This window comes from Arctopsyche grandis, chromosome 7 (genome assembly GCF_051622035.1).
Source record: "Arctopsyche grandis isolate Sample6627 chromosome 7, ASM5162203v2, whole genome shotgun sequence".
Lineage (NCBI taxonomy): Eukaryota > Metazoa > Arthropoda > Insecta > Trichoptera > Hydropsychidae > Arctopsyche > Arctopsyche grandis.
This window is the reverse complement of record NC_135361.1, coordinates 10,217,501-10,234,961: the sequence shown is the minus strand read 5'-3', so window position 1 is coordinate 10,234,961 and position 17,461 is coordinate 10,217,501. Positions and strand designations below refer to the sequence as shown.

Sequence of the window (17,461 nt, the reverse complement as noted above, 5' to 3'; positions counted from 1 at the left end):
AAAGTCTAGTTCAAACAAAAGCTTGCAGACTCTTTTGTATTGAAGGGTAGGATTATTGAAACAAAAAATAATCACTTGGGGTTCTTTGACGTCGAGACCACTCGTATATATGTTTATATTTTTTCATTACTGTTTTCGAGCCAGCAGTCAAAATTTTCTCCTTGCAGATGAAAACACACACGCGAACAGTTCGATGGTGGGGAAAATTGAACGTTTTCCACGTGGGTTCGCGGTTTTCCTAATACCGCGTCGGCGAACAGATGGTTAATGCGGTTTTCTCTGCAAATTTACATCTACGAATATATATATGTATATTAAACAATTTCGTAAATAGATCTTTTGACGTGTGCGGTCGTTAGCTATGTGAGCATATTTTTAATGCATTTGAAATACACACGTTGCACCGTTAGCTAGCTATGCAAGTTTACGTATTCAGTTCATGCAATTTATTTTACATGCATGCAAGTGACGCGTTCGCAGAACTGAGAACTTTTCCCCTTTGCATACGTTTTTAAAGTGTACAGCACTGTAAATATAATATTACATACACATAATGGATTCGTTCTTTATGATATTCAAAAGCGTAACAAACGTACATATTGAATGCAATATTTACAATGCACTTTATTCAATTTTAGATACATAACTTTCATAAACCTGGAAATATACAAAGCACATTGTTTTATGTTTGTATGTTGAATTTGATTAAATCCTTTCAATTCCGAAAATAGCTTTTTCCATGAAAAACTGGAACATGTAGATATGTACTATATAAATATTTTTTTTTTATTATCCGCAACTATTTTAATGCTTTATTGTTTTTTATGATTGTGTTAAATGTATTTTTGTTTGTGTATGTATGTTTTGTTTTTGTCGTCTCTAATTTCTATAGTAATTATTTTGTTTCTTTTCTTTTCTGTTATATTTTTAACCATTTTGGCGCATTAGGAATTCCTGTAATGCTAAAATGGTCCAAACTTTAAATAAATAAATGTAAAATCTTGTTTTTTTATTTATCCGCTTTGCAAATCGTCAGTTTTCAGTTTGATACTGCCGAATTCGGTACTCTACTTCATGTTACTTTAATTTAAGCAGAAACATAATTCCCTTTTTTTCAAATTATGTAGGTCATAGCGACATTACAGGTAACCCCAATTTATCGCTATCCGAGTTTTTATTAAATTTTCACCTGCTTTTGCTAATTCAGGCTAAATGCTAAATTACACCTAGTTAGATGTAAATATTTTTAAACTTTAATTAAATCTACAAATGTTTTGCTAAAAGCTTAAAAAAACTCCTACTTTATAAATGAAAATATAATTTTTCATATCGGAAATATGTATAATGGCACAGCTATGTAAGTGAATTAATTGGTCATTAATCAAATCAATTTCATGATCATATTTGATTTTTTTGTTGATATCAAGTTTTTCCTCACCCATTTAGAATATTTTTAAAATCATACTTTTCTTTTTATTATAATATCTAAACGTAGATTTATGTTGTGTCCTAATTAGATAAATTTACATTCAATTTTAAGCTATGGTTCTAACGAGCGATATGTAGAGTCACACGTCTTAATACACTTACGGTCGCATATATTTAAGAGGTTTCTTGATCAAAAGACCTTTTTCGCCCTTTCGCCAGGCAAAGAAAACCCTTCGTCTGTCAGGTCGACGATGGAGTGACGAATCGCAATCGAGAGTGACCTCGCGGTCTATTTCAGGCTGAAAGCTCCTCGAGAACGAAAGCTTGGGTGCGTAATTAAGAAGCTTTCGGAGGCTTAGCCACCGTCGGTGCCGTTTAATTTGCTTAACAAAACGAGGTGGAGGTTCGCGTCAATAAAACAGGGCTTAGCCCCTAAAAAAATCGAGTAAAGTATTATAATATAAAACCTAGAATGTTTGAGTTTTTCTGCCGCCGTAATACTTTGTGCGGACGTCATACGCTTTGAGTTACTTTGCATATCCCGCAAGGGATTAAACCAACGTTTTTCGAACTGTTTTTGTGACGGTCGCCAATGGATGTTTGTTTGTCCGTGGTTATTTTTTTGCCTCGGTTACACTATGATGGAAAATGTGAGTTTTGCATTTTAGTAAAAATTGCCGCAAACAGTTGTGGAATTTCGTGTGCTCTACGGTAGCTCTTTAATGAACATGTTAACATGAGATGATTTTAATCACATTTGTTTTCAGGCTAAATGTAATAAAACATGTACACAAGCACAACGCAAAAAATTTTTTTATACAAACCTTTAGTTCATTAATTTTTATATATACATAGATACATAGGGAAAAAAATAGATGCTTTTTATAATAAAAAAAATATATTTCACTTCTCAAAAAGCTCCTTCATTTATTGTCTACATATACATATACATATACATATGTATATATAAATACGAGTATATATATACAGTTTTATATTAAAGTATCAAAACTTTTTTAGAAAATGTATGCCTTTTTTAAGTAGAATTTATTGTTGTTTTTTTTTTAGATAATTTCATTGGAAAAAGTAGGATTCCAACTTCTTCATATATAAATTTTACATACATATGCATAAATATGTATATATGTACGTACACATAATTCTGTATTCATATTAATATACTTTAAAAACAATCAATTTAATCAAATTAATTTGAATATTGATGAATTTCTTTGGTATATAAACTTAACACTTGTAAATAAAGTATAAATATTTATTGTTTGATATTGAGAGTCTGGAGTTTTCTTTTTAATTAGATTTACGTAGAAATTTGTTAAAACGTTCAATTAAGTAAAAGTACGTTTATAAATATATTATATTAAATCTTGACATACTACTTTCATAACCATAATAAATATATTTAATTTTCAAAAATCACATTTTTCAATACAGAACGTTAGCATACCTTTTATTGCAATGTGCGACATTGCCTTAAGCCTGCTTTTAACATTAAATTAGGGCAATTCGTTTTGATTATCTTTGTATAATTTTAACTGTCCTATAAACTTAAACGGTGCCGGATTACATAAATGAAGTCAAAATCTGAAAATATAAACGACACTTACCTTTTCGAGTATTCTCAAATACATACTTTCAGGTGTGTTTAATGTGCGCATGCAATCATTGAGAATGTTTAATTAATATAAAGTACAATATCTCAGACTTTTTTCAATCTGTATGTTTCCGTGGAAATTATACTTCAAAATTACTTTCCAGTTTCCGGTTCAGTAACAAAATTTTCCTCACGTATCGCCAATTATATTGGGGTTTCGCTTTAAGCTCAAGTGTTCCGTGAAAATCGCATACGAATTAATTACTAGATCGTCGCATTGTCAGGCGGCCAGCGACAGTCAAAGTATGTGTCGCAATACATTGCTCAAGGTTCGACGAGCGTCTGAAATTCGATCAGCGGGGTTATTCTATCCATCGTGTATAGAAATTGTTCGGATATTGAACATTTTCCATAGGGTGTGTGTGTGTATCGGTGAATGTGCATGGGTATGTCTGCGTGAACATACTGCGAGCATAACGAAGTCGAAGATTTTCCGAGGAAAAATCATAAATATTCGATGAACGCGGGGAATTTCCTATGCGAAAACGGACCAAGCTCCACTTTTAATATTGAAATTTTCCATTAGTATTCGGTATACTATTGTGCATTTTCGTTGATTGATTTTGTATCTCCTTTGGGGATAACACTGTTCGACAAATGACGACTATTACTGAATTTAAATTTTACCGATTTAAAATTCAGCACACTTCCAATTTACCCTTTTAAACGAAAACAAAAAATAGTGTGGCCAGAAAACTATCTCAATAAACATGTTTCAATAGAAAAAACTCAATATAAAATAGTATTAACAGTGGGAAAAAATCCCAAGTGAAAATACGTACTTTTGACTTTTGATTTAAACTGGACGTTTATTTAGAAAGATTTGAAAGCTAAAAAGTACTACAAATGAAAGATAAAATACCCGACTAAAGATTTCAATATTTATTTTGAACAGGAAATTGACACATTTTGAGACATCGACCGAACAACACCAAGATATAGAAAAATCGCGCGATTTAAAAAACACATTTATCTCCGAATCTCAAGCTAATCGACATTTTTTATTACCAGATTCGTGTTTCCTGGACATATGTAGATCTATAAGAAAAGTCATATCTCGTCTCTGAACCATTTTTCATGTCGAACAGTGTAATTAACGTTATGTTAACCAAGTTACTCGGGCGGATGAAAATTGAAAAACAGAACTTTAAATTACTTATTTCACTTGATTTTAAAAATTAAAATATGTAATGAAATAATGATAAACCACACGCAAATGTTCGCTTAAATCAATTATTTTAATGAATAATGATTTTTAACTATCTTAACTACATACATATATTGAGAAAAATATATAATGTTATTTGTTTCTTTTACAATTTTGTCATATTGATATACGGAATTGCTCAAAATCGTCACTATGGCTAAATAAAAAAGAGTGCAAGCATACATAAATATGAATGCAAAAACAAAATAAGACCATAAAGAAAGATAAATATAAAATGTAAAACAAATAAATCAATATATAAAAACAAATACAATATTAGAACGAATTTACGATCTCTAATTAAGCAATCCCTCAATCAGATTAGTATATTTTAGAATAAACAAATCCAAGTAAAAATAAATATTTTTGAGCTTGATGCTCATTGCAACAGGCGACGAATTCATCAAATTGGTCATGTCACAGGAGAAAAGAACAAAGTGCAGGAATCTAACGTATAGGCTGTGTGCTGATTATACATAAATATATATTAGTAGTTATGCTACCCGGCTTTGCTCGGTTCCAATTCTCATCTCTTCCGTTTTAGCACAGATTTAATAAAATCAATTTGGCATGAAAATGCTGTCTAGTAGTGAGAATATGAAAAAAATCTTCATTTGTTTTTTTATTAAATTTATTTGAATCGAAAAAAATTTATTTAATCCAGCCAATCAGAAACGACTTTGACGATAGCCAATCAAAAAAGAATTACAGACGCCGTTTCGGTCTCATGTAAAATATAGAAATTTATATTTACCATGGTGCCATTTCAGGCTTTTTACCCAAGGCGACACATATGGCTAAATTTGTGCATTTGCACTTTATATAAATTAATAATATTATGATTATAAATTTGAAATTATATTCAAATAATTTTGAGGTTGCCATTTCAACAATGAAATCAGATAAATTGACAGAGTCTTATAGGAAGCGGTTGACCTGGAGTCACATATATTCAAGGTCAGGCCAGTAACACTAGGCCAGGAGTTTAACCCATGACCCTTCAGTTGACATCATTTTAACCACTAAGCTATGTTGCTTGGACTATTGGCTATATATTATACGATTGGCTGAATGGACACTTGGCCTACGGACACTAAGCCGACGGACACTAAGCCGACGGACCCTTGGCCGAGAGGACATTAAGCCAACAAACATATGTAGGGCCGAATGAAATTTTAATTGTTTAAATTTATCATTAATATCAAATTTTAATAAGTTCAAAGTGATTTCTGAATAATGCATCTGTTTCCAGTTAATTTTGAGTATTTTCAATACACAATCGGTCTAATGTCTTTTCGGCCAAGTGTCACTCGTTTTAAAGTCCAGACACGGCTGGTTCGCAACATTACTATAATTTCGTAACATAACTATAAGAGTGCAGATGAGTTTTTTCAATATATTCTATGTAATTTAAAACACATTTGAATCAGCAAGTATTTCGAAAGTCGTGTTTTGGTAATATGCTCGTAAATATTTGCTCATTTTTATAGATTTCATTAACCAGTATTTGAAAACTGGCATTAATCTATTAATTCATTAATCATTTTAGGTATAAAAAATAGCAAATCATACATACAGAAATACAATATATATATGTACGTATGTAGTAATATTGAAAATATAATTTTAATTAATTAAAAATTCATTTAAAAATGTCGCGGGTAATATTTCACCTCAATAATTTATCCTGTGACACCTCCTTCCTTTTTTTTTCATTTAATCTCACAGGATTGCATTGCCATGCCGACAATAGATGGTTAGAGTAACAATGGATTCTTTCAAACGAAAAAACTAATTAATTTAAATGTCTCTAAGGTTCTTCGCTTACGTACAAATTTACTATGACAATTCGCAACGATCAACCTTCCCATTTGTAAAATACTATCTCAATAATTTCATCCAAAAAAAATCTCATAAATCAACATCCACATATGACTTGATTCACTTTTAAATCGAGATTTGATATTCACATTTCGACACTTCCGTGAAAAACTCAATTTTTTTACTCGTTTTTTTTTTGACACATACACTTCATCAATTTGCATATCGAATCACATTTTCCGAAATCGAAATATGCACGGATAAAAAACACACGGAACGACTGACTTACCTACATATGTGTAAGTAATGTATTAAAATATAAAATCACGTCAATCATCGATGACAGTTATGAAAGTCTATTCTAAAGTGAACGGATCGAATATCAGAGAGTTTCATCGAAAACCCGGTGACAGGTGTTTGCCGGTGAATTTTACCAATATTATTTGCCTACACGCACGCCCTTGAATCGTATCATACGTAAATCATTATTTGTACGACGTGAATCGAATACACTTCCATTTTATTTTTTTTATTTATTTATTCGAAGTTATTTATGTGAGGTCAAGGGTCTCTCGAACGTCTCGCGGTGGGAAATGTGCACATGTGTACATATTTCACAATTCGCTTAAGATTCCTTTAGTATTCTTTGGCGAAAACTGTGTCATCCCACAAAGAGAGGAAACTCACCTTCTTCCGCTCGAAAAATTTCAATGAATAATAAATTAAGGATTTACATAAAGGGGAGTGTATAACAGTTGATGACCCTAGTAGGGTTATCGAGAATAAGATGAAAAATATATTCATTGCATTCGAATATGGGAGAATTTACGCCCAAATGCAAATACATATATGATATATGACAGACAGCGATTCTCAAAGTGCAGCGTGTGAATATGTTTGGTCCTTGTGTAAGTTCGGCTTTGTGATCAACAAATACCATGTCCTGTATAATTTGTCATAGTACGATGAAACTGCTGTGACGAACTAAGCTAATGAGTATTCGGTAATTGGAGTAAGTGTGATTCCAAACTAATGTAAATATACATGTATGTATATATATATATATATACATATGTATACGTGTATTGATTTTGATTAAAGGACATAGGATACATTATTTGATCAAAATAAGCTAAAACTTTCACCACTTGTTCTCACTCCTCTTTTAGCCTGCATCTTTATAGACTGCAAGCTGTTGACAAGCATCTTCCATTGCATGCTTGTCCGGTAAAATGAAAGTCTATACATTTAAACAGACACTACACAAATATAAATTACACTTTTCAACACGAAAAATTATTCAGAGATGAGATATGGCTTTTCTTAAAGATCTATGCCCAGTAAACATGAAATGGTAATAAAAAATGTTGATTGTCTCGAGATTCGGAGATATGTGTTTTTTAAATCGCGCGATTTTTCTACATATGTATATCTTGGTGTTGTTCGGTCGATGTCTCAAAATCTGTCAATTTCCTGTTCAAAATGAATATTGAATTCTATAGTTGAATATTTTATCTTTCATTTGTAGTACTTTTCAGCTTTCAAATCTCTCTAAGTAGTCGTTCAGTTCAAATGAAGTCAAAAGTACGATTTTCACTTGGGATTTTTTTCCAGTGTTAATACTATTTTACATTGAGTTTTTTCTATTGAAACATGTTTATTGAGATAGTGTTCTGATCACACTATTTTTTGTTTTCGTTTAAATGGGTTAATTTGAAGTATGCTGAATTTTAAATCGGTAAAATTGTGAGCTAAAAACTCGTAATATTATTTACTCGTATTTACACGAATCTGAATTGAATTAATAGGGATAATATATTAAATTGTCTTTATATGAGAATTAAATAAAATTCCACTTAGAAATATCATATTTCAACTATTCTTGTGGATTAATAACAAAAATTCTTTGATAACTGGCTAACCTCGATAAAATAAACAATCTACTTTTTTTGTTATTAACAGTGTTATTAACATTACTTAGATTTGGTAGATTAAATCTTCCAGCATATGCATAAACAGCCGAGGGCTTACATATCAGACATTTAATTAGCTCGCGAGTGAAATAGTTTGAATAGCGTATTTGTTTGCGCGCCAAAATTTTCAGAAATATTTACGTTTTGATTGAAACTTGTTACAGATCTGCCAGAGTTGGCAAGACTTCGTTGGTGGCACGTTTCCTAGGCGCCAAATTCGAAGACAGCTACACGCCAACTATCGAAGACTTCCACCGGAAGTTGTACCGGATACGAGGAGAGATATACCAGCTCGATCTGCTAGACACTTCTGGAAACCATCCCTTTCCGGCAATGAGAAGGCTCAGCTTCCTGACAGGTTATATTGCGCTTCCGAGCGTCAAACTTTATTCATTACTTAATTATTTCTTATTCAAAAGCTTTCAAGAAAATTCGAATGTTTTTTTACAACATTTTTAAGATAACACATTAATTCAACTGTGAATTTGTTCCCCCATTTAAATTTATATGAAATTTTTAATGAATTTTCCTCTTGAACGACTCGATTTGTTATTATATGAAGTTGAAACTCCCTTTATGCAGTCTGGTCGTGAATAGTAACAACTTTGTATTGTAAATAATACTATAACAATGTTATTTTCCATAATATTACATTAAAAATACATAACAAAACAATATGTATCTACCAGATATTGTCGATCGTACTATATTTTAACACTGAAACATGTTATAGTTGTAGAAATTTGAAACACTTAACATCATTGAAAGCTCGCTTTGTCTTTAACGTAGTCACGATTTCATTGTTGTCAAAATAATTGACAGAATCACTGCAAAATATCTTATATAAAAAGTAAATTTTGCTTGTTTTATACATATATAACTTGAGTATATACCTACGTATATAATTAGCTTTTTAATTAAACACTTAATAAAGTTAGAACTCTAGAACTTACTGCATCTCATTTTTATACATATTGCTTTATATACAAAACAAGTAAACGCCAGCAGCTACGAAAATCAATATTCTAATCAAAATCAATATCAAGCTTACAGTATAGCGTCAAAGTCCCCTCCACTTGTTCCCTCTACGCCAGTAACTACAAAAAATCAATAAAAACTATGCATACCTTAATACAAAGACAACACTAAGGTGATTCAATACTAAACCTTTCCAAGTACAACAGTTACGATGAAAAAATACTAATGTTTTAAAACACATAACTAATTCGTAACTATGCATAACATTTGTTGTTTTAAAAAAAATTCAAGATTTGTTAAGATAACAGTGATCGTACGTGATTCTCAAGATATAGTCGTAAAATTATAATAGAAAGTATCCTAAAATCATCTGGTATGATTTGTATTCTTCATATACATACATAAATATGTATATGAAATACAAATTTGTAAATATACCTTATAAATGAAATAAAACAATACTACACCGACTTTTATTCCTGTCTTCTACTTCAACAAATCAAAAAACATTCACCAGAAAAGGACCCCTCAAAGATGCTTCACTATATGCACTATTGTAAAAAAATTATTTTTGTTTATATTTTTAAGGTCAAGTGATACATCTTCAAGATTTAATCATATTTTCGACTCCCTTACTCCGCATAAATTCATCTCATTTAAACCACCCTTTGGTTGCACTCGAAAATTTATTTCTTGCGAACGAAAAATCCATCCAAGCAATAGTGAAGAATCTCCTCTGTAACTCAACACGATACGGCCGGCACTTGTCTAAATTAATTATCCTTTTCCTTCAGCTTTTTCGACCTCCACCACCCCCACGGCACCTCTCCAGAGATTTCGTTTTTTACGAGCCCTCCGGTTATTATTTGCCGGGAGTTAGTCTTTCCACCCCCAGCTAGGGGGTGGCATTAGCACGCGAGCACAACAAACCCCCTAGCGAGCAATAACATCGAAAATAATTAACAGCTGATGGAAACGCGCGAAGTTACCCCTCTCACCGGCACACTGCGGGTCTGTGATGAAGCTTCAATTAATCTTATTTGCATGAGAGGATAGATGGATAGATAGGCGGGGGGGTTTCGAAAGGGTTATATTAGACGGCCGACGTAAAGTGGTGAGATGCAGTCGCAAGCTACCGAATAATTAAGTCTTGGGTCTTACGTACAATGTACTTTACATACATACATAGGTTCATATATACTAGCTTCATTAAACTCAGGCTTAGTTTCATGCAACTATTATTCAAAGTTTAATCTGCCTTTTCTTTGTTGGGTCATTTGTTTGGATTTTAAGCGTTCGCTTTTGGTATTAATTAAAATTGGGGATTTGGTCTTATTAAAGGGATTATTGAATTGTTATATGTACATATGTATATATGGATGCTGTGTTTTAATTGTAATTAAACTTTACCTTTAAAAAACTGTGGCAATTATATACAAACCGAGCTTAAATACAAACACATTTAAATACTAATACCGAGAAATTTCATCATCTTTTATAAGTAACAATGGCTAAGCTTACTTCGTGGTAAGTAACAATGGCTTACTTTTATAAGTAACAATGGCTTACTTACTTACTTCCTTATAGAATCTGAAATTCTTTAAAAAAATTTAAAAGGATAAGTTGAAAAAAAGTGTGAGCAAAAAACTCTCAACCGTAATTAAAATGGCAACAGTTTAAATGGTTTATTTTTTTTAAATAAATAGTAGCTTTTACAATTTTTTCTAATAATAATGTACATATCTTCATCATTCACAGCCAATCGCCATCACCTACTGGATGAAGACCTTTCCAATTTGTTTCTATTCATCTCTCTTTTGGGTAACTCTCACCTGTCTCATCCCACATATATATATATATATATATATATATATATATATATATATATATATATATATATATATATATATTTTTCTGATTCCATCCACCCATCTCCCCTGCGGCTGTCATTGCACCCTTATACATTCTCTCAGTTACCATTCGAACACTTCTTTCGTACATCTATCGTCCATTAGTATTTCAATCTCTCTACTCTCACCGTTACATCGACCACAATTGTCATACTTCATGCAACAAATAAACAGTTATTAAATAACTCATTATTTAAAATATTTTTTGAAAAAAAATACAATAGTCAAGAAGTCAATTACCGATAATATAACTTACTGATTATCTATCCAAATCAAAGGAAATTACTGACCAAATGAATACGGGCCATAAAATTAAACTACATTTTTAAAATTAAACAATATTTTTTTGAATCCTTGAAAAGTTTGTAATACACTATTTCATATATTATATTATTGAGCCGTATTTGACTAGCAGTAGGAGTGATAGATTGTGTCAATAGTTTGTACAATTAGTTAAATGACAAATCACGTTATCTTTGAAATACATTATACCTATTATATAATACGTATGTATTTACAATTAGAAGTGATGTTTTGAAATAGATATAATTTAAAAACATTTTTTGGACTGGAAGTGATTAGTCGCTTCGTATATTTCGGTTCTCGAATCAACAATTCTGAAGGTCACGATGGAGAAGTCAGAAGAAGGATTGCGATAATCAGGGATGACAACGTTAAAAATTCAACAAAAAATCTTTCTTTAAAAAGCCTTGTTTTCCCGTTTTTCTACATACTCCCGAAACGTGGACATGGAGGGCAGCCTAATATAAATAAAATCAAAGCTTTTGAAATGAGGGATTGGAGACGAATATTGAGGATCAATATTTCAATATTGAAAGAGGTTCATATTAAAGATCGTCTCTCAAAGTTATGCAGTCTTTTAGACACGTGGCTAGAATACTGGATAGTAGCTACATAGTTGCGGTTGATGCCGTAGAAAAGGAGAGAAGATCCCATATACGGTGGACTGATCAAATCAGGTCGGTTCTTAACTGTTCTGTAGTCAAAATGCCGTTTCCAGAGAAAATAGGTGAATATAGCATTGAGGCACTGACTATGAAGAAGATTTGCAAACAAATTATGGAGACATTCACGTCCAAAAATTTACATATAAAATGTAATATCCTCATTTCGTGTAGTATTTTCAAACATATTTAGCTATTGTATATATGTATGTGCAAACTGTAAGATTATTATCATATATATATATATATATATATATATATATATATATATATATATATATATATATATATATATATATATATATATATATATATATATATATATATATATATATATATATATATGGAATTCGAACTCGAACTCGAACTTGGAAATCGATACGGGAAATTAAACCCAGAAGCAGACATCGAGGAATTGAACACTGTAATTAGTTCGGTTCTAACCTCAACAGGTAAGAAATTAGGTGGATTCAGGAAACAGATTAAATTAAGCAAAATTTCAGCGGAAACAAAAAACCTAATTAAGCATAAAAGGAATTTAGATAGGGATAATAATAAGCAAGAATACAATCTAGTAAATAAGGAAATTAAAAAGAGAATAGTCAGGGATGTCAGGGATTTTAACAGCAAGCTAATAGAAAATACCATTAAGAATAACCGTAGCCTGAAAAAGTGCAAACAGGATCTTTTCTTAGGCAAAAACCAAATGATCGCAATCAGATCAGAGAGCGGAGTAATAATTAGGAATAGAGAAGAAATCATAGACAGAGTTTACACGTTCTATGCAAAACTATACGAGAACGACAACGGCCAATTCCCCGCTCTGGAATCGACACACGGCCAAAGGGTTCCTGCAGTATTGCCTAGCGAAGTAGAGGCCGCGCTAAAAACTGCAAAGAACGGTAAATCCCCAGGGGAAGATAATATTCCCATTGACTTACTAAAATGTGGCGGCCCCCCCCTAATTAATATCTTAGCTAGGCTTTTCAGCAAATGCATCCAGAACCAAGCTATACCAGAAGGATGGAATAACGCAACTATCATTTTAATACACAAAAAAGGCGACAAAAGCGATATCAAGAACTACCGACCCATTAGTCTACTTTCAGCGGTCTACAAGCTCTTCACGAAGGTTATTACAGAAAGGCTGAAGAATATCCTCGACGAGAACCAACCTGTAGAGCAGGCAGGGTTTAGGGCAAATTTCAGCACAATGGACCACCTCCAAGTAGTTGGCGAACTAATCGAGCGCGCCAACGAATATCAACGGCCATTGTGCCTAGGTTTCGTCGATTATGAGAAAGCCTTCGATACAGTTAGTCATAATGCAGTACTTAACGCTCTAAAAACACAGGGAGTGCCGGAAACCTATGTGGGACTGTTAGCTGCAATATATAAGAATGCCACAGCTTCGGTTAAAATTTTTTCAGGTACAGATAGATTTAGCATAGGAAAAGGAGTAAGACAAGGAGATACAATCTCGCCCAAGTTATTCAATGCGGTGCTTGAGGGAGTTTTCAGGAAATTGGATTGGGATACAGCCGGAGTAAGCATCAATGGTCGCTTTTTGAGTCACCTTCGGTTCGCAGACGATATAGTTTTAGTAGCTCGTGATTCAGCTGACCTACTTATCAGACTAATACAGCTGGACAGGGAAAGTAGAAAAGTAGGATTAAAAATTAACGTAGATAAGACTAAACTAATGTTCAATAGTTATTGCATGCCTGATAGCATCCCCTTAGATGATAAACCAGTAGAAGTAGTAAATAATTATTTATATTTAGGTCAAATAATTGACATGTCTGGTAGTAAAAATGAAGAGATAAAGAGACGTATGAAATTAGGGTGGAGTGCATTTGGACGGATGAATGCTGTTTTTAAATCAAAAATGCCACTCTGCCTGAAGAAAAGGATCTTTGATCAATGCGTTTTGCCAGTGATGACGTATGGATGTGAAACTTGGACACTGAACGCCAAGATGCAAAATAAAATCCAATGCACTCAAAGAAGTATGGAACGCTGTATGCTTGGCATAACGAGGAAAGACAGGAAGCGGAACACGTGGGTGAGAAATATGACAAGGGTAGTGGACATAGTGGATAGAGTGAAGAGATTGAAATGGCAATGGGCGGGTCACGTAGCTAGGAGGATGGACGAAAGGTGGACAAAAGAAGTGCTTGAATGGTACCCGAGAGAAGGCAAAAGAGTAAAAGGAAGACCGCAAGGAAGATGGGTGAACGAAATTAGGAAAATGTGCGGAATGAGATGGATGAGTGTTGCGCAAAACAGAGACGAGTGGAAGCGTGTTGGAGAGGCCTTCATCCAGCAGTGGATGGCGAATGGCTGTAAATGATGATGATGATGATGATATATATATATATATATATATATATATATATATATATATATATATATATATATATATATATATATATTATTAATCTGGTTGTACAATTGAACAAACATCTTTAGTGTGTATTGTACTTTTATTGTAGATAGATGTATGTAAGTATGTAAGTTACTTCTCAGAGCGGTATACAGAATGACTATATGTACATATTAACATAGCACGATTGACACCTTCTCCCAATTTTAATCAAAGCCACTAACAATATTGTAGAAATGCAAGGGTGGGGAAAATTTTCAAGATTACGGTGTGGCTTTTAGCTGATGTGTGTAAATGCGAGTCCACAACGGGGAGCCTAAAGCACCCCTAAGGGACGTGTCAGGATGTTTCACTTCATAAAGGCAACGTTGGCTAATGTGCATTTGGAAATTATCCAGATGACAATGAATATTCGGTTAATGGAAGCACATTTTCCTCTGGAAAACAAAGCTTTTCCTGTATGCCTAAAATAAACTAAAATTAGTACATGTATTGACTTTTAATATTCTAATATACGAATATAGACAATGTCAACTCAAGTTTCTCAAAGAAATAAAAATTTAAGGCTTTGAATTTATGTGCAATATCTTATTTTTATTTGGACACAGCTGAAAGCGGACCTACTTTCTATCTTTTCAATATCTCCTTCTTAGGGCTAATGCTAGCCACTTCAAGACTACTCTTTTCAAATGATGGCCGAATTATATTTTTTGTGGGAACATTGTATGGTATTTTTGCTCGTCATGGTTTTCAGTTGTATTTTTTTTTTATATATGTACATACATAGGTACATACATACTTATATAATGTCGTGCAATTTTAATTTTAGAAAGAATGCTAATTTCCATACATATTTATGTGCCGGTTATTGTAACAACGACCTAAGCCGTATTTATGTATTTAATTTCGTATCACCAAAACTTCAGACTACGTGCATTTATGTGAATGCTGAAGAATCTACATAGATAGACCAAGCAGCTTAGCATTAAAATATTATAAACACACAGCCAGTTTGGAATTTTACCTGATCCTGGAACGCTTTTGAAACCCTCAAGATTCTCAAACATCCCTGGATCAAAAACTCAACATACAGCCTCAACGCAGACATACGCATTGTACGTGGGATTTCAGGATTTGAGCAAAGCCAAAATTCCTCGGCCAATTACAAAACCTCGAATACCTGCATGTCGTATTGACTTTGTCGTAGTTTAGAGCGACCCCCAGGGTCCGACCCCAACAACGACTACTACGTCTTCATTATGAATTCCTTTGTATCCTCGCGCACAGATTAGACTGCTTAAGCATACCCAACATCGTATGTATACTGATGTCTATGCATACCTTCGTCCTGCAATCCTCAAACGCCGCCTTTAATATAACCATATAAAGCCGCCGACTCGACGGTTTTTCCGCCCGGGAAATTGTTTGTATCTAGACGATTTTCATCAAGCTTTTCGATTTTCCGGCATGTGAGATTCGAAACGAGTATAATGTATTTCCAAGCCGTCTGCATTATTATAAGTTCAAAGGGGAAACTTTTTCCATTATAATGTGTGATATTTCGTAGTAAGAAGCGATATTTCGAATATGCTAAAAATGTTGATGCTTTCGCAATAAAAGATGATTCAACTGTTACTTTAGCTGTTTTCCTTAAATAAAACAAATATTTTATGAGTGAACGTCAGAAATCTTATATGTATCTGAAAGTTTGATTTATGGAAACCTTTCATGTAACCACCGTTTTGAACTTGTGTCTGAAACGGTTAAACAAACGATATTGTATTCCATATTATCATGAATAAAAATTTTACGTATGGACTTTAATTATTTCTAATTTTCACTCATAAAATATATATAATATTATATTTTGTTTAAAAAGAAATCATTATATATGTATATATATGTATATATATATATATATATATATATATATATATATATATATATATATATATATATATATATATATATATATATATTATCAGAAATATAAAGGTTATGATCTCTCGCTAATCGAATAAAGGTTTTATTTGCTCGCCACAGATAAGAGTTTTATCTATATATAATTAGAGCTCTATATAGTCTGTATATATATATATATATATATATATATATATATATATATATATATATATATATATATATATATATATATATATATATATATATATATATATATATATTTATTTATTTAAAGTTTGGACCATTGTGGCATTACAGGAATTCTTAATGCTCAAAAATATAACAAAAGAAACAAACCAAATTAACTATACAGAAATTAATACATACATTTCATAAAAAAAGTATATATATATATATGTGTGTGTACACATACATATGTCTATAAGTATATATTAATGCGCACATTTGTACATAAGCTTTACAGTGTGTGATTAAAATCTGGACATTCAAAGTAGATGCTGTGCATTTAAAAGGAATCCAACTTTTTTTCGTTTGAATAAATAAATTCGAAATTCTATTCCCTCTGCCAAAATGAAAAAAGCTTGTGAGGTAAAAACGCAAAGGATATACAGGCTATTTTTAATGCACAGGTTTTTTAATTAGTTTGAAAATTTTCTTTGTGAATTTGAATCAGTGTAGCATATAGTATGTACATACATAGGTACATATGTACGTTTGTACATACGAGTGAGTTTGCTTGGTAAATTTTTAGCATTCATAAATAAATTAATAAATTTGTGGTGAAAATTTTCCTCAACAAATTTCTATAAAATTAAAATATATGCAAGTATTTTCTCGTTTACGCTTCAATTATTTTAATTGCAAATAAATAAAATTTAAATTGCAAAGCAATAAAATTCTCATTTTTTCAACCTTAATAATAACACTTTTATTATCTGATTGTAAAAATTAATTTAAAATTTGAAGTTATGTTTTGTTTTTCAACTATGCTTTCGATCGGTAATTGGCAATTAAACGAAACAACCCCGAACCTTATTATTTTCTTATTATCAAAAGAAAAATTACGTCACAACGTTAGCCCTCCCAATATTTCTCTTTTGATAAATAAGTCATTAATTTTTAGGACACGTACATATTATAATACAATTTATACAATGAACGTCATTGTCGCGAAACACAAATTTTCAAAATTCACTTT

At 32.0% G+C, this 17,461-nt stretch overlaps 2 protein-coding genes across 2 annotated transcripts in view; one reads left to right on the top strand and one right to left on the bottom strand.

The window, feature by feature from the left end:
- LOC143914760 (uncharacterized) overlaps positions 1 to 17,461 on the bottom strand; it is a 1,424,209-nt gene that overhangs the window by 1,257,178 nt on the left and 149,570 nt on the right. The window lies entirely within an intron of this gene.
- Positions 1 to 17,461, top strand: part of LOC143914054 (GTP-binding protein Rhes) — a 77,477-nt gene that overhangs the window by 36,548 nt on the left and 23,468 nt on the right. The window contains exon 2 of the mRNA XM_077434145.1: positions 8,266 to 8,459. Within this exon, the coding sequence (XP_077290271.1) occupies positions 8,266 to 8,459 (194 nt within the window). The remainder of the gene's footprint in view (positions 1 to 8,265; positions 8,460 to 17,461) is intronic.